The sequence below is a fragment of the Lepus europaeus genome, chromosome 5 (genome assembly GCF_033115175.1).
Source record: "Lepus europaeus isolate LE1 chromosome 5, mLepTim1.pri, whole genome shotgun sequence".
Taxonomy (NCBI): domain Eukaryota; kingdom Metazoa; phylum Chordata; class Mammalia; order Lagomorpha; family Leporidae; genus Lepus; species Lepus europaeus.
This window is the reverse complement of record NC_084831.1, coordinates 111,264,322-111,288,816: the sequence shown is the minus strand read 5'-3', so window position 1 is coordinate 111,288,816 and position 24,495 is coordinate 111,264,322. Positions and strand designations below refer to the sequence as shown.

The window sequence follows — 24,495 nt, the reverse complement described above, 5'->3', positions numbered from 1 at the left end:
CATTTTGCTGTCTTTACCTGAAAGTTGTCCTTAAAGGAATACAGAATAGACAGACAGATAGATACAGACATACATACATACATACATACATAGATGACATACAGATGTTATTCACACCTCAAGTTAAAAAATACAACACTATAAACACTTAGGGATGGTCTCTTTACTACTACTCATTCACCTTGTATCTAAAGTATTTAAAGTTCTAAATTTCATGTTCATTATTACTTTGACTTAATTAAAACCACTTCTGAATCCATAACAATATATTGTTCAGTTCTATTTGTTTTCAACTTTATAAAAGTTTTTTTATACTTTTCGAGTTGATGAAAATAACCATAATTCATTTATTTTCACTGCTGTGTTACATCATATAAATCACTAATACAGACATATCTATGTAAGATACAAACACACATACCAAAGAATTACTGGGTTGTAGGATATATTTACTAAATAATATTTTGGTTTCCCATTTTAAAAACCCACTGAAGGCCAGCATCATGGTACAGCAGGTTAAGCTGCAGCTTGCAACACATGCATCCTAATATTGGAGTTCCTGTTTGATTCCTGGCTACTTCACTTCTGATTCAGCTCCCTGCTAACTTACTTGGGATAGCAGCAGCAGATGGCCCAAGCACTTGGACCCCTGCCACCCATGTGAGAGACCATAATGGAGCTTCTGTCTTCAGCCTGGCACAGACTTGGCTACTGGGGTCATTTGGGGAGTGACCAGCAGATGGAAGGTGTTTCTCTATGTCTACCTTTCCACCTCTCTCTCTCTCCTTCACTCTGCCTTTGAAATAAATAATAAATCTTTTTATTTAAAAATGGTTCTTTACTCAAGAGAATTTTTTTTTTTTTTTTGACAGGCAGAGTGGATAGTGAGAGAGAGAGCCAGAGAGAAAGGTCATCCTTTTTGCCGTTGGTTCACCCTCCAATGGCTGCTGCGGCCAGCGCATCTCGCTGATCCGAAGCCAGGGGCCAGATGCTTCTCCTGGTCTCCCATGCGGGTGCAGGGCCCAAGGACCTGAGCCATCCTCCACTGCCTTCCCGGGCCACAGCAGAGAGCTGGCCTGGAAGAGGGGCAACCGGGACAGAATCCGGTGCCCCGACCGGGACTAGAACCCGGTGTGCTGGCGCCACAAGGCGGAGGATTAGCCTGTTAAGCCACGGCGCCGGCACTCAAGAGAATTTATTAATGGAACTGTTATAATCCACAGTGCTATGCTATCCTTGTCATAACATGTCTCCATATATATATATGAGTCTGTTTAAGAACTCTATATTTTATTTGTTAGTCTATTTGTCTCTACTCACCTACACTACACTATGTCAGTGCTGGTAATGTGGTTATGCAAATTTACCCAACATGATTTCCTGAAATGTCCTGAATGTTACCCTATCATATTACATTCTAGAAGTATCTTGTAAAGTTTCATTTTTAAAAATGGGCCACTGGTGATTTGTTTGGCAATGAATAGGTGCTGCAGATCAATTTGAGATGACTGAAATTTTTATCATATTATTTCCCTATACATGAATACAATAAATCTCTCCATAGGTCCTTTTCAATGCTATTTAATACAGTTTTGCACTCTTCTTGGATTTATTTGTAGGAAATTTATACTTTTGGTCTTATCATATAATGTATCTCTTTATAAAATGACACCTTCTGGCCTTTTGTAGCTAATGAAGAGAAATGCTACTGATTTTTATTACTGAAAAGACCTTAAATTCTTATTTCTAGTCATTTAAATGTAGACTGTCTTAATATATTAGGCAATCATATAATCTATAAATAATGACTATTTTCTTTCTTCCCTTTTAATTCTTAAAACTTCTGTTCATTACTTTTTCTTATCATACTGGTTAGGAACTTCAGCACAAAGCTGAATAGAAATGGCAACAGAATTTTTAAAAGTTTACTTATTTTTATTTATTTGAAAGGCAGAGCTCCAGAAAGAGACAGAGTGAGTGAGCAGGCACAAGAGCACGCTTCCATCCACTGGCTCACTCCCCAAATGCCTCCAATAGTTAGGTCTGGGCCAGGCCAAAGCTAGGAGGCAGGAACTTCAACCAGGTTTCCTATATGGGTGGCAGGGACTCAAGTACTTGAGACATCACCTGTGCTTCCCAAGGTGCACATCAGCAGGAAGCTGGTTTGAAGCAGAGGTGGGACTCGATCACAGGTCCTCTGATATGAGATGCAGCATTCCTGGTGGCAGCTTAAAACCTGCCCCTATAATTTTTTAAAAACCTAACAGTAATTACAACTAATCAAATAACAATAAACACTTTAAATATGTGCATTTCTTTGAGTGATTAAAATAAATTAACGAAGGCCAGGGCCTTGATAAACCTGTATCTAGGAAGGCAAGCATTTTAAGCATTAATCAAGCATTTGGACAAATTTTAAAGGATGCTTTTATAACAAAGAGATAAAGGAAAAAAAACTAACCTTGTTGTAGTAAACCAGGTTTCCTGTCAAGTAGCTGAGATGGACAAACTCCATATGTAGTGTACCAAATTCAGCCAAAATGCTGCTACCTGCAGAAGCCCAGCCCCAGTTTCGCCCAACTCCACTGAAAGAAAGAGAAAATAGGAGGCAGGTTTGGAGGGAAAACCAAAATGTTTGAAAATGAATATATACCTTTTTAAAAAGTTCCTTAGAAATTATTATATTTAACATGACAGCCTATTTTTATCTAGTTTTATTTGCTTACTAAATCAGGACAATATAAAAAGGTATACAGTAAATACATTTCACCCATTCTCATTTCCCTTCACCCTATCAGAATTCAAGATCACAATCATTAGTTTCTTACATTTTACTACAGGACTTCTTACGCATTCATGGCACTTCAAATGCATATTCTTCCTTTTCTCTTTTCTTAAACTACACTTCCTGCTCCGTCCTTGTATTTTACTCTTAAGAAGAACTACATTAGTGGTCTTTCCTATCAGTTGACAGGCAGCTTTCCCATTTTTTGAAAGTTGCACAGAACTCCATGATATAAATGATTCTCAATTTGGAATGTGCCACTCCAGAGGCATATGATAATTTATGACAGTATTTTGAATTGAAACCTTGAAACTACAATTTGGTTTCACTGTGCTAAGACAAAAGAAATTAAAATTTCCTGGAATGGTCAGAATAGTATCATACAATAAAGAACTGTCCTGCCCTAAATGCTAGTATTACTGGTGTGAAAACGACTACATTCTATAAATAGACATAACAGACTTAATCAATTCCACATTGATGGTTCCTTGGGATATTTTCAATATTTTATTATGAATGCTTTTACAATGAATAGTCCTGTGCACATTTCATTTGTATAGATACAATATTTAGGATATGTTTCTGATTTTTTTTTTAAAGTCTGTCCTATAATTAAAAAAAAATTTTTTTTAAGATTTATTTATGTATTTGAAAGGCAGAGATAAGGAGAGAGAGCACTTCCACCCACTGGTTCATCCCCCAAATGGCAGCAATGGTTGGGACTGGGCCAAGCCGAAGCCAGGAGCCAGAAGCTTCCTCCAGGTCTCCCAAGTGGGTGCAGAGGCCCAACAACTTGGGCCATCTTCTGCTGCCACTCCCAGGCTCATCAGCAGGGAGCTGGATTGGAAGTGAAGCAGCCATGACTCAAACCAGCGCCCATATGGGATGCTATCACTGCAGGTGGAGCATTAACCTTCTATGCCCCAGCACTGGCCCCTATAATTTTTTATTTAAAGTTAGACTAAATAAAGAAAAAATTATAGAAGTTTTAGAATGATATCTTCTAAGAAAGTTAACTTTCTTCTAAACCATGGGTTGAGTACATGCAGATTACCTTGGTTTTAGGCTTTGTTAAGGATAGTCTATGTAAGTTTTACCCCTACTTCTGGACAGGGGCCTCCAGGTCCTCAGTGGAAGCCAGGCGTATTTAACATGGCTCCTCTATGTTGGCTTCTCCCTGGTACTACGTAGTTATGAAATTTTCTCCTTAGCCCTTTAGGCGCCTTTTATAAATTCCTGTCTGTTTCTTTGAGATTTGCCCTGTCCATGTGCAGTTACAGAGTCACTAATGACTTGATGAAAAAAATCTTTTTTAAGTTTTATTTATTTGAAAGGCACAGTATTACTGAGAAGAAGGGAAAGGAGAGAGAGAGACAGACAGACAGACAGACAGAAAGACAAAAGAAAAGGGCCCCAATAACCGGGGTTGGGCTAGCTTGAAGCCAGGAGCCCAGAACTCCATCTGGGTCTCTCACATGGGTGGCAGGGACCTAAATATTTGAGTCATCACCTGCTGCCTCCCAGAGTGTGCATTAGCAGGGAGCTGGTTTAGAAGTGTGGCAGGGACTCAAACTCAGGTACTCCAATATGGGATGTGGGCATCTTAAATGAGCCAAACACCCCCTCCCTCTTTTTTAAACCTTTAAATCTTTTCCTCATATCCATTTCTATACTGCCAATTCAATGTGCTATATTCATCTGTGTTGAGAAAACATTAAAAAAGATAACACAATCTTGCTTAAAGTTTGTTTGGTGTTATTTTTACATTTTCTTTGAAATTATTAAAGGCAGATACCACTAATAAATTTTTACAGCTAAAAATAAGAATCAAAGAAAATATGCATATAATAGTAATTATATAAGACGTCATTTATTTCACAATAAGTGCCTATTGTGCTGTGAGAGAGTGGTGAACCTGAAATCTAAAATTCCTGCTTCTATAATAAATAAGATGATTTAAGCAGTTATCCTCACTTTAAGGAGATTAAATAGAGAAATAGATTACTTCGTACTAGAAATAGAAAGTGAGTTAAAAGAAGTCCTTTAGGTATTATGTTAGAGAGCTTCTGAAGATGACAGGATGTGAAAACTGAGACCTGAATGATGAGAAGGAGCCAGTGATGAACACATCTGGAAGAAGGAAAATCCTAGTAGGGAAAAGAGCAAAAGGAAGGTTAGTGTGGCTGAAGCTCAGAAATTCAGGGGAAAAGAAAGATAAGGAATGAGGGTAGAGAGCTACTTATAATCCAAACTATTCAAGAATTCAGTAGGCAGGGATAAAATTTTAGGATTTTTAAGTGTGATGGAAAGTCATTGATAATTTAAAGGAATTTAACATAATAGTTAAGGAACAAAGTCTGCTATTTAGAAAGATCACCTAGGTTTCAGCAAAGCAAATGGATTATAATGCGGTCAAAAACAAACACAAAGCTTGGAAGTCCAATAGTTTACTATTCCATGCAAAACCTTCTGGCCAGGGGCCAAGGTTGGGTGCAGTGGTTAAGCCACCACATGGGATGCTGGCAGCCAGTATCAGAGTCCTAGCTACTATGCTTACAATCCAGCTCCCTGCCTAAGAAGGAAGCAGACTTAGGCCCCTGCCACCCACATGGGAGACCTACATGGAGTTCCTGGCTCTTGGCTTTCACTTGGCCCAGGCCTGGCTGCTGCAGCTATTTGAGAAGTAAACCTGCAGATGAAAGATTCTTCCTCTCTCTCTGTCTGCCTTTCAAATCAATCAATCAATCTTAAAACAAACAAAAAACCTTTCTAGCCAAAAGTCACAAAGAAAAGGCCCATTCACTTTTCAAAATACCAAATGTTACACTAGATTTTCACTTTTTATTTTACATACAGCCTCAGAGAAAGAATCTACAATATTAAATGTGACACCTGTATCTTAACAATTCAGAAAAATAAGAAAACCCTAATAACAAGATACAGCACTGCCAAAAGCAGAAAAATTCCAGTTATATAGCTATAAAGAGATGATGAGCTCTCAAAACTCACCCAGGGAATAATTAATGCTCCAATGTTTTGGTTTTTCTAACTAATCAAAATGAAAGTATAGATATTACATTTCACATCTATTTTATAGATATTCAGAAATCTCAAATAACAAAAACTCTGCACTGAATACTAAAAAACAAAAACAAGCAAAAAAATATTTCTCACTTTCTGACCACAAGCAATAGAAGTTTAGAGATGTCTGGTATATATTAGAAAAAGTAAACTATTAAAAACCTCCCACAAAGAAAATTTTGGCCCAGATACTTGTAGGTGAATATATCCAACATTTAATGAAGAAGTAACATCAGCATTACATAAATTATTTCAGAAAACAGAGGGAGAAGAATATTCCCCATTTCATGATGCCAGATAACTTATACCAACACCTGCTAAAAGTATTACAAAAAAAAAAAATAAAAACAGTATCCATTAATAAAGTTTCAAAAAAGCATCAGGGAATCAAAACCAAGAAAGCATAAAGAAGATAATATATTATGACCAAGAAGTACCCAAAGAACTCATAATTGATTTAACATTTGAAAATCTTGTAAGTAATTTATATTGGAACAAAAGCAAAAAAATTATGACCATCTCCACAAATGAATAAAACATACCCAGCAACATCAACATCCATTCATGATTAAAATTAAAAAAAAAACCTCTCAGAGGCCGGCGCCGCAGCTCAATAGGCTAATCCTCTGTCTTGCGGCGCCGGCACACTGGGTTCTAGTCCCGGTCGGGGCACCGATCCTGTCCCTGTTGCCCCTCTTCCAGGCCAGCTCTCTCCTGTGGCCCAGGAGTGCAGTGGAGGATGGCCCAAGTGCTTGGGCCCTGCACCCCATGGGAGACCAGGAGAAGCACCTGGCTCCTGGCTTCGGATCAGCGCGGTGCGCCGGCCACAGCGCGCCTACCGCGGCGGCCATTGGAGGGTGAACCAACGGCAAAAAGGAAGACCTTTCTCTCTGTCTCTCTCTCACTGTCCACTCTGCCTGTCAAAAAAAAAAAAATTAAAAAAAAAAAACCTCTCAGTGAAATAGGAAATTTCCTCAATTTGATAAATATGAACAACTGAGAACTACAACTAATTCCATACTTCACTAAAGCAGTATTAAATTACTTCCATATAATCTAGAATATAAAAATGTGAGTAGACAATCATTTTAACAAAGATTATAAACAAAATTATAAAAGATGCATTTGAATATATATAAATTTTAAACTTATGAATAACAAATTATAAGTAAATGCAAGACATAAGTAGTAGGACAGGGAGAAAAGAATTAATTCTATAATCTACAAAGCACTTTAAAATTAATGAGAAAAAGACAACCCAAACAACACTTAGGAATAAGCAGTCCTTAAAACAGCAATTATACATGTCCAATAATTTTATGGAAAGGGTGTTCAAATTTGCTAGTCAGAAAATACAAAATAACAGTAAGTAACACCTTTTAGCCACCAGTTTCTCAAAATTAAAAAGAGCTTATATCTAGACATTCAGGTACTCCTACATGCTGTTAGTGAAATGTGATACACCTTTTTGGAAAGCATTTTGGCAGTACCTATTACATTTAAAAATACACATTCCTTTTATCCAGCAACCGCACATGTGAGAATCTGTATTACAAGGGGGAAAGGGTTTTAAAAAGGCATGTGCCTCCTGATCCTGCAATCATATTCTTAAGAATAACTTATAGAGAAGGACACAGGAGGAGGTAACAGGACACAGGTAACAGGGAAAATGATGGAAAAGACCAAATGCCATTGTCACAGAAATAAAAGACTACATTATTACATAACTTCCCCACACCTCATTTTTTTAGTCATCACAAAGACTGATTTAGAGCTTTATCAGATGAGGTATCAAGGTAAGAAGCAGAAAAGCAAGCATTCAATTTAAGTAAACAAACAATTTAAGAAAGCTATACCACAGAGGAGAAACATGCTAGATTGTTAACGCAGGTTGATGTTCAGGTAGTAAGATTAGGAACAGGTTTATGTGTGGAAAGCTTGAATATCCTAGCAAAAAAAATGGGGGAAAAGGGCTTTTCTAAAAATCGCAATACCATATATGAAACGTATTTACATATTTATCTACATGTATTTTTTTTTTTTTTTTGACAGGCAGAGTGGACAGTGAGAGAGAGAGACAGAGAGAAAAGTCTTCCTTTTCCGTTGGTTCACCCTCCAGTGGCCGCCGCGGCCAGTGCGCTGCAGCCGACGCACTGCGCTGATCCGAAGCCAGGAGCCAGGTGCTTCTCCTGGTCTCCCATGGGGTGCAGGGACCCAAGCACTTAGGCCATCCTCCACTGCACTCCTGGGCCACAGGAGAGAGCTGGCCTGGAAGAGGGGCAACCGGGACAGAATCCGGCACCCCGAGCGGGACTAGAACCCGGTGTACCGGCGCCACTAGGCAGAGGATTAGCCTAGTGAGCTGCGGCGCCGGCCTATATACATGTATTTTTATATAATATACACACGTATATAAACTCAAGTAAAATTATGAGGTTGTATAAATAAATTCAAAGAAATTAAATGAAAATACAGCTTATAAAATGCTCAGCACATAAACCTTGAAAACTTTTATTTTATTCTTAATCTGAAAATTTAAGTTCTGTAATTTGAACTTGATTCTTCATTCTTCTATGCAGACAACAAAAAAGAATGGCCTCCAGTCTTTTCTTCTTGTCAGAATTAGTCTTTAGTTATCATCTAAGAAGGCCGTTTAATTTGACGATTCTGAAGAAAATACCAGAATCTGTCCTGAGACTAAAGAAAGAGATCAAGCATATACACAACATCAGTTGGCTTTACAGTGACAGAGGTTGCTATGAACACTAGTCAACTTTTGCCTCAAAAAGGAAGTAATCTACATTTTATACAGAACATGAAATCAGAGAATAAATTTAATTTCTTTTTTTGTATTAATCCTAATTTCTCAATATAAATCTAAAGTTCTCCATTAGAAAGAAATCACTGAAATAGATTAACTTGCTTTTTATTTTTTTTCAAATAAAGTCAAAATTCACATCTCCAGAAAAATGTTTCTAACTTTAGTTCTAAAAGGTTTGAGTCTAAGGAAGCAAAAATCAGATTTGCATGTAATTCCCATACTTTAACAAGAAAATGAATAATACATCTTACTTGGAGAAAAAATGAGCAGCAAAAATTTTAGTCAGCATAAATTATTTAAATAAAAGTTAAACTACTCTGACATCATTCAAATTTTAATTTTATATCTTTATATGATTTAGGAAAGCTGTTTGAAGAAAACATTTCATACACTTCTAAGTGAAAAATCAGTGCTTTCCTTAATAAAATTGACTGCAAAGAATTAATTTTAGCAGTTCATTCTGAACTTCAGTAATTGTCCCTACAGTGAACATTATGAATTATGTCTCCGCTTCATATTGATAATTTCCAAGTATACTGTTTTCTATTTTTGACTTATAAGATCAAAAGATGGCACACAAAAAGAGGGAAAGTACACTGAATCCATTATAGGACTAAATGGAAATGGATAAACAAATAAAAGAAACAAATACATATAACCATGTGAATGAGAAAGAAAAACCTGGACTCAGAGGAACAAGGAGTGCTAAATGGAATAATGTTAAGGCAAGTAACCTGTTATGAAATAAAGGAAATTTTTTTTTAAAAAAATCAGTAAATTTATTATAGAAAATGATTTTGCATATATTCAGAGGAAAACAATTTTAAGTCTTGGAAAGCATGGTGGGATCAGATCATTAGAAACTTTTAAGACCACAAAGGTATAAAAAAATTAAATCAGTTAATTTAATTCTCCCAGAACAGGAATAACCACTTAAAATAGAATTTACCTTTTCAGATTCACCATTGCCCAGGGAATCCCAGTAGGCGTGTTAAAAGCAGGAAGGAGTTTCTCAGCCAATTGTACTGCTTTAGTCTTGAATATCTGAGATTCAAAGAACATGAATATTGATAAATTACAGCCATCAGTAGGCATTTGCTTACTGCTGCCTCTCACAGTATGCACACCACAATGTACTGGGTACATGGAAGCACAAGCTGGGAAAAGGTATCTCATTGTTACAACAGGGCATACAGCAATCACAGAAAATGTTTGCAAACTGAGTGCTGAGGAAAGCTGTCCAGCATGTGAAGACCTGAAAGAACAACCAACTGAAAAGAAAAGAAAGATGTTTTTTGATGTTGAAGTTAACTACCTATATTTTCATCAGGCACACACACACATACACAAACAAACAAACAAACAAAAAAACTAAGAGAAAAATTTGGCTATGGTTTTTTAATCCAAGATACACAAGCTTAGTTCAAATATTAAAAAAAGGTGAAACTGCAAGTATAAATGCCCTTGAAATGTTGTAAGAATGTAAGTTTATGTCTCAACATTTTCCATTAAGGTCTAACCACATTATAAAAAGGAAATAAATTAACATAGGTATTCACATTCCACATTTAGTTTGTGAGTTATACAAGCTGTACCTTCAAGTTCCAACTGTTGTCATTTGGTACCCCAAACAATAAACTGCCTAATCATCAGTGGTTTCCAAACTTAAACTTAGGTGCTATTATCAAATTCAAGCTGATAATTGTAAAAGGACTGTCATTTTTACTTCCATGTCTTTATCAATGTTGCAGAAACCCAGCACCCATGTGAATCTCCCTTCAAGCATACTTCATGGATGAAAAACTATACAAGTATATAATATTTCCTAGATTCCATTCCAGCTATGAGGTCTAGATATTATCAAAACACTACCAAGTCTAAACACAATGTGCTGTTTGGAAGAAGGACGTGAGTGCACTGAGGCAGCAGTCATGTAATGGAGGCTGTCTGTCTTGTTAGAAAACGGCGGCACTATCTGATTCTTCTTCGGTAGCTCTAACAGAAGTTCTCGTGACTAGTGTCCAGCTTCAAGTGAGCAGTGAAGACAAGAGTTGGCACTCAATCTGCTAAAGGGTATGCCTGACCATTTCACTTGGCTGCACGGTTTCAAGTTGACTATTTTTCAGTCCCTGTGGAGATTCTGTTAACTAGTCAAGTACTCTCTAACAAATTATTAGCTAAAATGGATTATTTTCTACAACTAGGACTCCTGACAGGATGATGAAAGCAAATCAATCATTCACATGTTTTAGAGCCTCAACTGTACTTAAATGAAGACTTCTAAAACATTTACTTTTATAAAAAAAAGTTATGTATTTAATGTTCATTATATAAAATTTTCTAGTTATTTCTATTTAAAAAATTATAGATAATAGAATTAGCCTAGGTGGGGCCAGCACTTTGGCGTGGTAGCCTAAGCCTCCACCTGTGGCACTGGCATCCCATATGGGCACCAGTTCAAGTCCTGGCTGCTCCTCTTCCAATCCAGCTCTCAGCTTACGGCCTGGGAAAACAGTGGAAGATGACCCAAGTGTTTGGGCCCCTGCACCAATATGGGAGAATTGGAAGAAGCTCCCGGCTCCTGGCTTCGGATCAGTGGCTTAGCTCCAGCTATTGTGGCCATCTGGGGAGTGAACCAGCAGATGGAAGACCTTTCTCTCTGTCTCTTCCTCTGCCTGTAATTCTCTCTCAAATAAATAAATAAAATCTTTAAAGCAAAAGAACTAGTAAAATTAGTGTTGGGTTTAGAAGAATTAGCATTGGGAGAACTAACTCTAAATCCAAAAGAATTGGAAGTAGTTGTATTTAACAGCTACAAAGTGGCAAGACTTCAAATAATGAAAGTTAAGGGAACATACTAAGTAACACAGAACCATTAAAAATCTTTTTTTCTTTCTTTTAGAATTTCTCAAATTTTGTTATTTATTTAATATTTATTTATTTGAAAGAGTGAGATACAGAACTCCTCTCTACCAGTTCACTCCCTAAATGTCCACAACAGATGGGGCTGGGCCAGGCCAAAGTCAGGGGCCCAGAATTCTATCCACATGGGTGCCAGGGACCCAAGTACTTGAGCTCCTAGGGTGCTCACCAGCAGGAAGCCGGAATAAGCATGGGGCCAGGACTCAAACCCAGGCACTCAGATATGAATATAGTCATCCCAGGCAGCACCTTAACCTTAACTGCTGAGTCAAATGCCTGCCCCCTACTGTACACTCGAGGAGGGAAGTGACATTTGAATAGTTTTCAATTGTTTATTACATTTATTTGTTACTAAGGTAATACTCCCAAAAGCCCATTCTCAACTTAGCAGTGAAAATGTTAGAGAAGTCAAGGGTTTAGAACCATCAAGCAGCTTCCTATCTCATTCTGAGTAAAAGCCACAGTTCTTAGAAAAGGCACAACCCTTTATAAGAGGTGGATCCATATTATGTCTAAGGCCTCACCCCTTGTTTCATGCACTGGGTCCCTTGTGCACTCGACTTCAGCTCTACCAGTCCCTTTTGTTATTCCTTAAGAACAATAAATGCTTTTACACACATATTTTTCACACACCCACCTTGTTCATTACCTGTTTTCAGCACAGCAAGACATAACCCATAAGTGGACAGGAATTTTTTTTTTTTTTGGCCTTTTAATTCACTATTTTATTATCAACGCTTGAAACAGTGCCTAACACATAATAGGTACTTAACAAATATTGAATGAATTAACTGAATAAGCCAAAGGATATAGAGAATTACAATAAACAAGTAAATTACTGCTTTCCTCTTCCATAGCAAGTCCATCTCCCTAAGATATTCAATGCTAACCTACAGGGACTTTAAGAACTTTTATCATGTCCTACAAAAGTGCTGGAATAACAATGATGATTATAATGAAAAAAAATTTACTGATTCGCTTAATCCTCACAATTACCCAAAGAGATTATTACTGTTACCCCATTTTACAAAAGAGGAGCTGTGGTAAAAATAGATAAATTGTGTGTTCCCTATGATCATACAGCTGGTAAGTGGTTAGTTTGAATTTAACTCAGGCAGACTAGCTCCAGAGCTAATTTTTATAGGCTAGAATTAAATTCCTCAAAATGTTTCATTTGTATATATAAATTAATGTTTACATATTAGTTATATATGAATTAATGTGCTTACATATGTGTGTATACATACATACACACAGACCTCTCTTTGTCTTAAATCTTACATCCTCCTTCTTGAATGATATTTTGGCTAATATAAGATTCTGGGCAGGCAGTTATTTTATCTCAGCAGTGTACAGATATTACTCTAATGTCTTCTGGCATCTACCGTTGCTGAAAATTCGGCTGTCAGCCGTCATTCTTTTGTAAGTAATCGACCTTTTCCCTTTGGAAGCTTTTAATGTTTCTTCTTTGTTTTGGGTATCTTTTTAGATTATTATTTATTCCATTAAACATAATTCTCCTACTAAATATTATTTTAACTCTTTTTTTATATTTTCCCTCAGTGACTCTACGCTGTATTCCAGATGAATTTTTCATTGTCACCATGAATAAAAACATCAAGGCTACACAGAGGTTGTCTAGGACCAATGGAAGGTCACTATAAAACTTGCAATTAACACAAAGAGGCAGAAACATATTCATACATACCTCTCAAAAAAAATTAAAATTCATAATGAAATCTAAGACTCCACTCTTCTTGCAAACTAACAAGTTAGCATGCCACAATTTCATCAATGTCAGCAGAAGACACAAGCCTTCTGAGTCAGAGATAAATAACTATATTATTCATGGCAAAGTAGCAGCCAAAGCTTCAAGTTCGTCTGCATCTATTGTGCATGCCCCCTTATCCACCCTGATCCCACAGGGATGATGCACAGGGCCCAGGAAGACCTACACAGAATGGGTTACTTTACAGGACAACACTGAACTTGGAGAATCTTTTACAGTAAGCAAAAGCAAGTCTATTTGTTCAAGGTAAGACACTACCTGATCTTGTGATGCAAATACAACTGTGATGATCTGGGTAAAGAGTAATCAGGGACTTGCTCTCTTGGCATACCCAGCCAAAGTGTGCAGGGACACTGAGGCCCATGATGGACAGCTTTCTAACTCTGCATCATCAGCCACATTAATTTCTCCCCGTAGCAGAAGCTAGATACATTTTGCAGGTTTTCTAACACTTTAAAAGTCAGCTTCATCCTCTGCAACCCTCACTCTCAAGATGTTAGCAGCAGCATTAACTTGCCAGCACACTCTTCCACAGCAGTCTGAGTATGAGTCTGCATGGCCCTTCCTCCTGAAGTATTGAAGTTCTAATAATTAAAACCATTCCACACATTCCCTCAGCTCTAGGTACCTTCTATAGGAGTCCCCTCCATGATATCTTTAGGGTACTGTTTTTAATCTAGCATTTCCCTAGTTAATTTCATGCTAGTTAATAATTCATTATATTAAGTTCTCTGTTCAAATAACCTGATGGACTCTGCCACTTGACGAGGCCCTGATAAATAACTCATATATTGTGATGACTTATTGTAAAATACTTGCTTTTAAAAAAACTAGGAACATGAATATACAAAAGTTAAAAATGTTAAATCATCCTCCTTGATATAGCCCTTCATGTTACTGTGTTTCCTGAGGCTGGATTCTAGGCCCCCTCTTCTGATCCTCAACTGTCTCCTTGGGCAATTTCACATGTGCTTGTTTTCAATTATCAGTTGTAAAGCAACTGACTCTTCAATCTGTATCTCTAATCAACACTTAACTGAGTACCAAACCCATTATATCTCTCTCCTATCTATTTTCACTTAAATATAACAAAATCCCCCGAAACTCAAAGTACTTAAAATGAATTCCGGATCATCTTCCCGCAATCCAGTATTCTTAAAGTGCTCAGTATCTAATAACTGCCCTGCCATCATAGTGACAAACACCAGAAACTTGGGAGAAAGGATCAACTCCTTCAGTCTCATCTTTCCCTCTAAAATATCACTCAATCCTTCCAAATTTTTCTTCCCAATCTCTTAAAATCACCCATAGCTCTCATGTCTACACCCCATTTAAGACCAAGTTACCACAAGTTCTTGATCAAAATACAGCAAAGGCGGGCTGACTGGATAAATGGATGCAGAAATATACATACATATACCAAGTTATGACTGACTTCTAGTCTTTAACTTACTTTCGTCACTGATTATACCAATGTTTTCTCCCAGTTAAAATATCTGAACTCATGCTTATGACTGCATATCATTCTACACTAAAAAGTGTATCATTTATTCAGCCATTCCCCTATGGATGAACATTCAGATCTTTTGTCAGATGTTTGCTACTACAAATAGCACTGCAAAGAAAAGTCCCTTTATATATGCCTTTGGGTAACAACCCTGTTACAGCTAGATAATAGATTCCTAGAACTGGTTTGCTGGATCAGAATATTTTAAATTTTAAATGCTTACCTGACACCACCAAATAATCTCCCAAAAAGAATATACTGATTTAAAGTCTAACAGTTTATCATGTATTTGTTAAAATTCAAATTATAATTACACACTACACATTTAAAGTGGGTACATTTTATTGTATATGAATTAACCAGTCAGAGAACGCTAAAGAGTGAGTAGATCCCTGAGACAATGTCTTTCACAGCTTTTGACCTCTTCAAAAGTACTTCCTTTACTTTTGATGGAAACTGTTATTGTGTTAAACAAACAAGAAACCTTGGTCTGTCTTTTGCCTTAAAAAAAGCTACAAATGCCGCATAATTTACTTTTACAGGCCTCCTCTGCAACTAAGGCAGAAAGAAACAAGACCTTAACTTTTGCTACCCAAATTAGGCAGAGAAAGGGAAGCTGAGGACCGAAGATAGTGGAGAACTATCTTGACAGGTGGTGTCAAGTTCACCTAGCTTGCAAAAAAGTTTGAAGAACAGTGTCCAGTATCAGTTTGGCCATTAGTACAAACTGCAGTGCGTGGGCAGTGATGACTACAATGAAACAATATTGTGATGGTGTTCCTAGCTACACAGAGAAAGATACCAAGGGAAGGAAAAGAAGCAAAACTGTCTTTGCAGACAGTAAGATTGCGCCTCCTGAAAAGCCTAAGGAATCCACAAAAACGAAAAGCTGCATAATATAGCATTAGGTCTTTTTTTTTTTTTTCTTCACTGCAATGCTAGTTCCTTCAGTACAATGATGAATCTAAGTAGTAAGAGTAGGCCTTGGCCGGCGCCGTGGCTTAACAGGCTAATCCTCCGCCTTGTGGCGCCGGCACACAGGGTTCTAGTCCCGGTTGGGGCGCCAGATGCTATCCCAGTCGCCCCTCTTCCAGGCCAGCTCTCTGCAATGGCCTGGGAAGGCAGTGGAGGATGGCCCAAGTCCTTGGGCCCTGCACCTGCATGGGAGACCAGGAGAAGCACCTGGCTCTTGGCTTTGGATCAGCACAGCGCGCTGGCCACGGCGGCCATTGGAGGGTGAATCAACGGCAAAAAGGAATATCTGTCTCTCTCTCTCTCACTATCCACTCTGCCTGTCAAAAAAAAAAAAAAGGCCTTATTTTGAGTCCTAATCATTGATTTTTTTTTTTAAAGCTTTTATTTAATGAATATAAATTTCCAAAGTACAGCTTACGGATTACAATGGCTTCCCCACCCCCATAACTTCCCTCCCACCCGCAACCCTCCCCTTTCCTGCTCTCTCTCCCCTTCCAATCACATCAAGATTCATTTTCAATTCTCTTTATATACAGAAAATCAGTTTAGTATATATAAAGTAAAGATTTCAACAGTTTGCCCTCACATAGCAACACAAAGTGAAAAATACTGTTGGAGTACTAGTTATAACATTAAATCACAATGTACAGCACATTAATGACAGGTATCAAGATATTTTATAGGATTTGCTGGCAAGTTTCTATAGGTGTTTTTCATCAGAATGGAAAAAAAAATTACCTGCTACTATAAGTTTGCCAGAGTTTTTAATCCCTAAGAGTACAATACCTCATCAAATGCTTCAGTGAATTTACCACACTGATTATATGATTTATCTCATTTTCTCTGTGATTTTTGTGTTATACTGGCCTCAGAAGAAGAGTTGGGCAGTGCTTCCTATTCCTCAGTTAAAGAGTTTGTAGGAGATTGGTGCTATTTCTTCCTTATCCTTTGTGTTCATTTGATAGAATTCATGAATAAAGCCATTTAACTTGCAGCTAATTTGTGGGATAGTTTTATTTATTATGAATTAATACTATATATGTGGTTACTCATACATCTTGCTTTATCTTAAACTAATTTCCATGAGATTATTTTTCAGAGAATTTGTCCATTATATCTAAGTTGTTTAATTTTCTTACAAATTTTTAATTTTCCATTATTATGCTTTTAATGTCTGTGGAATCTGCAAATGTAGCCTGACACTGATAATATCATTTGCTCCTGATGTTGGCATTGTCTTCTCTCTCTCCTTTCTTGAACAATTAAGCTAAAAGGTTAACCAAATTCATTACCAATTTTGCTAATATTTTTTCAATACCTAAGTTGTTTGGTGTTTACCCTACTCATGCATAGCTCAAAGGAATTGGACAGAGTTGTATGCAGAGTCTAGGGATTCTTCTCTATGGCTTGCTCTTGTCCTAGATTTCATCCCTAAGTTCCATCCTTCTGTGGTAGCTCCAAACTCTGTCTTTTGATTCATCAAATCAAAGATCACAACAACAATGAACTAAGTATTGTTATTGGTATGGTGACTGAAAACAATTACAAGTGTGTACAAATGTATATATAACCCCACACACTAAAAAGAAAACAGTTGGAGAATTAGTCTAAACTATTTTTTTGTACCAGCAAAGTTTAGTGGAATGTTTTGCCCAATTATCAGCACATCTACAGAAAATAACAAGGTCAAAGTTTCAATTGAAACAGCACCAATTTCTGCAGTAAAATCAGGTTTCTCAAAATTAAAATAAGAATCAATGTAATAAGGGCAATAGCACCTGATATTTAAACCAGGAAAAATTAACACTAACATTTCTTTTTCTTTACTCATAAATTTACTTTGAGAACTTTATATTTTAAAAAGCTATTTTATTTGTCTCAGAAAATATCCCTCAAACTTATTCAGGAATGATCTTACCTATAGCAGTAGAGTACATTTGTGTTTTGGTAAAGAAAGATTTTATCATGGTTGTTTCTTTTATTTTGCTTTTATTATCTGTGAATATGTATGAAACTCCACAAAACCATTTCTCTATTTCATTTGACAGACTTCAGGTACCATTATCCACATAAATTACTTTATTATCTTAGGAAGCAATGCTACTTTGATAGCTATTAAAAAATGAAAAGAGATAATCCTAAGAAAGAAATGCCACATATTTGAAACTAGAATCAAGTAAACATAATAAATCATCAAAAAATTTTAACCTTTGAATATTTAATATAAATAGACTTGTTCTAAGAAAATAAAATGACAAAGCCTATCTTTTATGATATTAATAAATCAACAGGAGAGAAGAACACCTTATTAGGAAGGCATATAACTCTTATTTGGTTTCCTATATCAGGAAATAGAATGAATGTAAAACGTTTCTTTTTCTAAATAACACCTTAGCATAAGAAAAGCACTTGGTCATGTTATTACTGGCTTATATAAAATAGAGTAATTTATTGCTGATCCAGTAGCAGAATAATGTCATATTCAAATTATTTTCCTATATTTTATTTATTTTGAGTACATCTCAGGGATTCATTGGTAGCTTCCTAGGAAAAAGTATAGATCAGAGTTTCTGATGTAAAATGATTACAGAGGAAAAATTGGTCAGCAATAGTCTATTGTAAAATAAAGTGAATAAAGAAAAAAATCATACTCTCTCCACTTTTTAGTAATCTGTATCTTATGACATTATTGTACATTACCTATTTTAATATAAGTGAAACAATTCTGTTACCAATAAAGAATACTTATCACCATGTGGGAAAGGCTAAAGGAGGAAGAAAAGTTAAGTAAAACTTGTGGTGGGCACTTTCACATAATTTAATCTTCATAATAATTCTGAAATAAACTTTCTCACATTTTTATAGATCAGGAAACAAAGTTATAGAAGTGAAGGAGCTTGCTAAATACCATTACAGAGGGGGCGGGGCACACAGTAAGGAATCAAACCTCAAGCCCCAAAGGATAAAAAACTCACAAAAGTTGGGGACAGCAATGTGGTAAAGCAGTAAAGTCACTGTCTGAAGCACTGGCATACCACAGGGGTGCTGGTTTGAGTATCAGCTGCTCCACTTCTGATCCAGCTTCCTGCTAATGCACCTGGGAAAGTCCTTGGTCCTTGCACCCACATGGGAGACTCACATGAAGGTACCGGCTCCTGGCTTTGGTGTGGCCCAGCCCTGGCCATTGCAGCCATTTGGGGAGTAAATCTGTGGATGGAAGATTAATCTCTCTCTTGCTGCCTCTGTCTGTCCCTCTCTGTAACTCTTTCAAATACATACATAAATCTTTTTAAAAAATTCACAAAAATGGAAATAGTCGGTAGCATCATATTTTTTTCATTATTTTAGTTTTATCTATGTCAACAGCAACCAAAATGGCAATTTTTTAAAAAAGTTTATTTACTTAAGAGGTAGAATTACAAAGAGAGGGAGAGACAGAGAAAAAAGTCGTCGATCTGCTGGTTCACTCCACAAATGGCTGTGACGGCTGGAGCTGGGCCGATCTGAAGCCAGGAGACAGAAGTTTCTTCTGGGTCTCCCACATGGGTTCAGGGGTCCTATTACTAGGACCATCTTCTGTTTTCCCAGGCTATAGCAGAAAAATGGATTGGAAGAGGAGCAGCTGGGACATGAACCGGCGCTCATATTGGGATGCCAGTGTTGCAGACAGAGGACTAGCCTACTATGCCACAGGGCCAACCCCAAAAAGTCAACATTTGGCTTCAACCTACAGACATGGAGCCTAATGTGAAACAGCCATTGCTGAGGTTTTCCTTTCATAAGCTGCTCAAAATTAATTTGGAGCCATATAACTGCTGTTAAGAAGTACATCAACTACACACAAAAAATGTAGTACTAACTCTACACAATCACAAGGGCACAGAAGAAAAAATTGAAAACATTAAAATATAATTCCATTTTTCCCTCTTATCACTGTTTAATAAGTCACACCAGCAGCTCCCTAAGTCAAAGGTCTGAGCATAGAAGGCATACCAAGGGAGAGCAGCAGTATCCCAGCAAGTGATTAGGACCAACACTGTAAAGTGAGGCTGGCAGAGCAGAGAATAAAATTTTCAAGGGAACCATGTGAGGCAGATGCACTAATTGAAGCAAGAGCTTTACTGAGGTCACAAAAGTAATTTCATACAGCAGGATGAAGCAAACTGGTAAATGCGCTAGGAGTAAGAAGGCGGACTCCTCACTATCAGAAAATAGAGAAATATGTGTAGGTAGAAATAGGAAAGGTAAAATATGGAGTGGAGAATTAACCTTAGGTATTAGGTTGGAATTACAGTTCTTTTTTTTTATTTATTTATTTTTATTAAACTTTTATTTAATGAATATAAATTTCCAAAGTATAGCTTATGGGTTACAATGGCTTCCCCCCTCCCATAACTTCCCTCCCGCCCGCAACCCTCCCCTTTCCCGCTCCCTTTCCCCTTCCATTCATGTAAAGATTCATTTTCAATTCTCTTTGTATACAGAAGATCAGTTTAGTATATATTAGGTAAAGATTTCAACATTTTGCCCATATAGCAACATAAAGTGAAAAAACTACCATTGGATTACTAATTATAGCATTAAATAGCAATGTACAGCACATTAAAGACAGAGATCCTACATAATTTTTTTTCAAATTAATTAATTTTCTATGCCATTTCCATTTTAACACCAGGTTGTTTTTTTTTTTTTTTCATTTCCAATTCTCTTTATATACAGAAGATCACTTCAGTATATAATTAGCAAAGACCTCATCAGTCTGCGCCCACACCGAAACGCAAAGTATAAAAATACTGTTTCAGTACCAGTCCTAGCATCACTTGGCTTTAGACGACACATTAGGGACAGATCCCGCATGGGGTGTAAGTACACAGTGACTCCTGTTGCTGACTTAACAATTTGACACTCCTGTTCATGGCGTCAGTAATCTCCCTAGGCTCTAGTCATGAGTTGCCAGGGCTATGGAAGCCTTTAGAGTTCGCTGACTTTGATCTGATTCCGATAGGGTCATAGTCAAAGTGGAGGTTCTCTCCTCCCTTCGGAGAAGGGTACCTCCTTCTTTGATGGCCCCGTTCTTTCCACTGGGATCTCACTCACAGAGATCATTCATTTAGGTCTTTTTTTTTTTTTCCATGATATCTTGGCTTTCCATGCCTGCTATACACTCATGGGCTCTTCAGCCAGATCTGAATGCCTTGAGGGCTGATTCTGAGGCCAGAGTGTTGTTTAGGACATCTGCCATCCTATGAGTCTGCTGTGTATCCCACTTCCCATGTTGGATCTTTCTCTCCCTTTTTGATTCTATCAGTTAGTATTAGCAGATACTTGTCTTGTTTGTGTGATCTCTTTGACTCTTAGACCTATCAGAGCTAACGAAACCCAGTCATTTGCAACAAGATGGAGCAATCTGGAAAACATCATGCTGAGTGAATTAAGCCAGTCCCAAAGAGAAAAATATCATTTGTTTTCCCTGATCGGTGACAACTGAGCGCCAAAGGGGAAACCTGTTAAGTGAAATGGACACTATAAGCAACAATGAACTGATCAGCTCCTGTCCTGACTTTAGATGTACAATGTAATACTTTATCCTTTTTAGTATTTGTTGTTGTTGCTGTTGTTCTAGTACTATTGGTTGAACTCAGTAATTAACACACAATTATTCTTAGGTGTTTAAATTTTAACTGAAAAGTGATCCCTGTTAAATCTAAGAGTGGAAAAAGAGAGGGAGGAGATGAACAATTTGGAACATGCTCAATCGGACTGGCCGCAAATGGTGGAGTTAGAAATGTGCCAGGGGATTCCAACACAATTCCATCAAGATGGCATGTACCAATGCCATCGCGCTAGTCCAAGTGATCAATTTCAGCTCACAATTGATAGCTCTGATAGGAATTACAGTTCTTTTAATGTGCGTGTGTGTGTGTGTGTATCATATAAAGGCTAGGAAGCATGGAGTAACAAGTAACAGTGATATGAGATAAGGTAGCTAGCTGAGCTGAAGGTCACAAACCACAAGGCCCTGGCCCATGTAATTCTATCTTATTTGTCTATTAAAAAACCCTTTCGCCAGGTGCCTTAAGTATGTATATTAAGCTCATGTGGAATTTTATGGAGGTTTCATAAACTTCCAAGATGCTGGGAGGAGCTGGTTGTCTTCCAGCAGACACCAAGACATAGGAGGTGGTGAGGCATCATCTCCCTACTTCCCTTCTCCCACCCTCTTCTCTCCCTGGCCCACTCCACTCCTCAACTATTCCCACATGTGTGTTTTGCTTTCTTATCTTTCAATAAACTTTATTACTTTGTGTACCATATATGTGCCTGTACTTAAAAAAGCTGGACTAGGAATCTAAATCCCATTTTTCCCACACCGATAGCAGTCTATGGCTGGGGCCAGGGCAGGGAAGTACAGAAAGTTCCTTTCTGGGGTGCAGGCACACAGGTAAGACATGAAGTATTTGGCAGAGGAAGAACACTAAAATGTTCCTGCAAACCAGGCCCACTCTAAATACAAGGCAATGTTGGAGGACTCTGGAGCCAGTGGTACACATAGCAATGATAAAATGGTAAACATAGCAATGATAAAATTCAATTCCAGCTCAAAACCTCACTAAATTGACACTAACACTAAGGATATGCTCTTTCAGGCATAAATACTATTAATCTCAGTCTTTACCATCCTATATATGATATCAAAAATTATGATGAACATAAGCAAGAAAAACTTTCCACTGTCTAGAAGCAAATGAGTGACAAAACCAGGATCAGAGAAGCTGAAACAAATAAAGGATTTAAAATGACCATGATAAGTACACTAACAGACCTATGGATAAAGTAGAAAATATACATGAGACATGCTGAATTTTAGCAAAGAAATGGAAAACTATCAGAATTACATGAAATGCTAGAAAATAAAACAAGATCAAGCAAGGTAACAGATTTATGAAGAATACCATCAACAGGTTCACAATTACACTAAATACAGCTGAGGAGAAAATATCAAATTACTGGAAGATACAAATTATCCAAAGTGAGGATAAAGAGAAAAGCAATAATGACTTCTGACTTCTGGTCCAGCATGTAATAATCTTAGAGTTTACCATGCCATCCTAATGAGTAAATAGTGAACAAACTAAAAAAAGCAGTAATTCTTAAATCCTTAAGAGAAGTGAGATCACAGAGCAAATGATTACTCCCAAAACTGGAGATACAGGCAAATGAATACAGAAAAGCACAACTTCCCAGGGCAGAAACCTACAGGATAGAGAAACCTAAACTGTAATTGAGGAATCATGGAAGGATCAATATAAACAACCCTGTGGAAACAAAGCACTGGGTGGAAAGGGGCACACTTTTATGTTTCACACTTACGATCTACCTGGTTTTCACCATGAATAAATATCAAGGAAAAAATCCCATTATGTGTCTGATCAGGAGAGGAGTGAAATAAATGAGAGCACATCACTCTTAAGTAGTTCTGTCCTCAGGAGAAACTAGTCAACCACAGCCCAACTGACCTACAGAAGTAAATATCCAACTGCAGGCCCCTCCAGCCTTCCTTGTGGGACCAAGGAAATACCCAACTATAGCCACTGTGTCCCACCCAAAGGAGCTGTGAGATGCTGCGAAACATGGGTAAAGCTCACAGCCCAAAGACATGTGCTCACCAAAAGACTGAGACCTTCACAGGACTCCAGAAGGTCTGTCCTCATTACTCCTTATCACATTATTTATGGCATATTTATAGCAATTCCTTTTATCTTGTATGTCAGGTCTAGCTATCGAGAATAAACTATGTAACACACTAAAAGGCAAGAAACAGTTTGAAAAGACAGAACCAGACTCATATATATGGCAAGAACATTTATCAAATGATTAATTTAAAAGAACTATGATTAATATGATAAGGACTTCAATGCATAAAAGAGCATGCAAAAAACAGATATTCAAGGTAAGAAAAAAGATAGAAATTCGAGGAAAGACCCAAAAAGAAATGGCAGAGATCAAAAACACTGCAACAAAAATAGAGAATGCCTTTGGTGGACTTATTAACAAATGAGCGTGGCTGAGAAAATAATCTCTGAGGTTGAGAACTTTTCAACAGAAACTCCAAAACTGAAAGCAAACAAGTGGGGGGCGGGAGCGGGGCAGGGAGGAGACAGAGGGAGGATTTCCAAGAACTGTAGGACAATTACAAAAGACAGGGGGCCGACACTGCAGCACAGCAGGTTAATGCAGTGTGGGCATTCCATACAGGTGCCGGTTCAAGTCTCTGTTGCTCCACTTCCGACCCAGCTCCCCACTAGTGCTCCTGGGAAAGTAGTGGAAAATGGCCCAAGTCCTCGGGCCCCTGCACCCATGTGGGAAATCTGAATGAAGCTCCTGGCTCCTGACTTTGGCCTGGGCCAGCCGCAGCCATTGTGGCCATTTGGGGAGTGAACCAGAGGATGGAAGATCTCTCTCTGTGTTTCTCCCTCTCTCTCAGTAATTCTGTCAAATAAATAAATAAATCTTTTTAAAAATTGCAAAAGTTATAAAAGATATAGATGCATGCAATGGATCTATCAGTAGAAGAGAAACAACCAAAGAAATGTTTGAAACAATAGTGCCTGAGA

The 24,495-nt window shown here is 37.5% G+C and overlaps 1 protein-coding gene across 3 annotated transcripts in view; it reads right to left on the bottom strand.

Moving 5' to 3' along the window:
- Positions 1–24,495, bottom strand: part of MAN1A2 (mannosidase alpha class 1A member 2) — a 207,292-nt gene that overhangs the window by 91,360 nt on the left and 91,437 nt on the right. For all 3 annotated transcript variants that reach the window (XM_062192053.1, XM_062192054.1, XM_062192052.1), the window contains exons 6-7: positions 9,637–9,731; positions 2,462–2,585 (exon numbers count right to left, since the gene is read on the bottom strand). In XM_062192053.1, the coding sequence (XP_062048037.1) occupies positions 2,462–2,585; positions 9,637–9,731 (219 nt within the window). The remainder of the gene's footprint in view (positions 1–2,461; positions 2,586–9,636; positions 9,732–24,495) is intronic.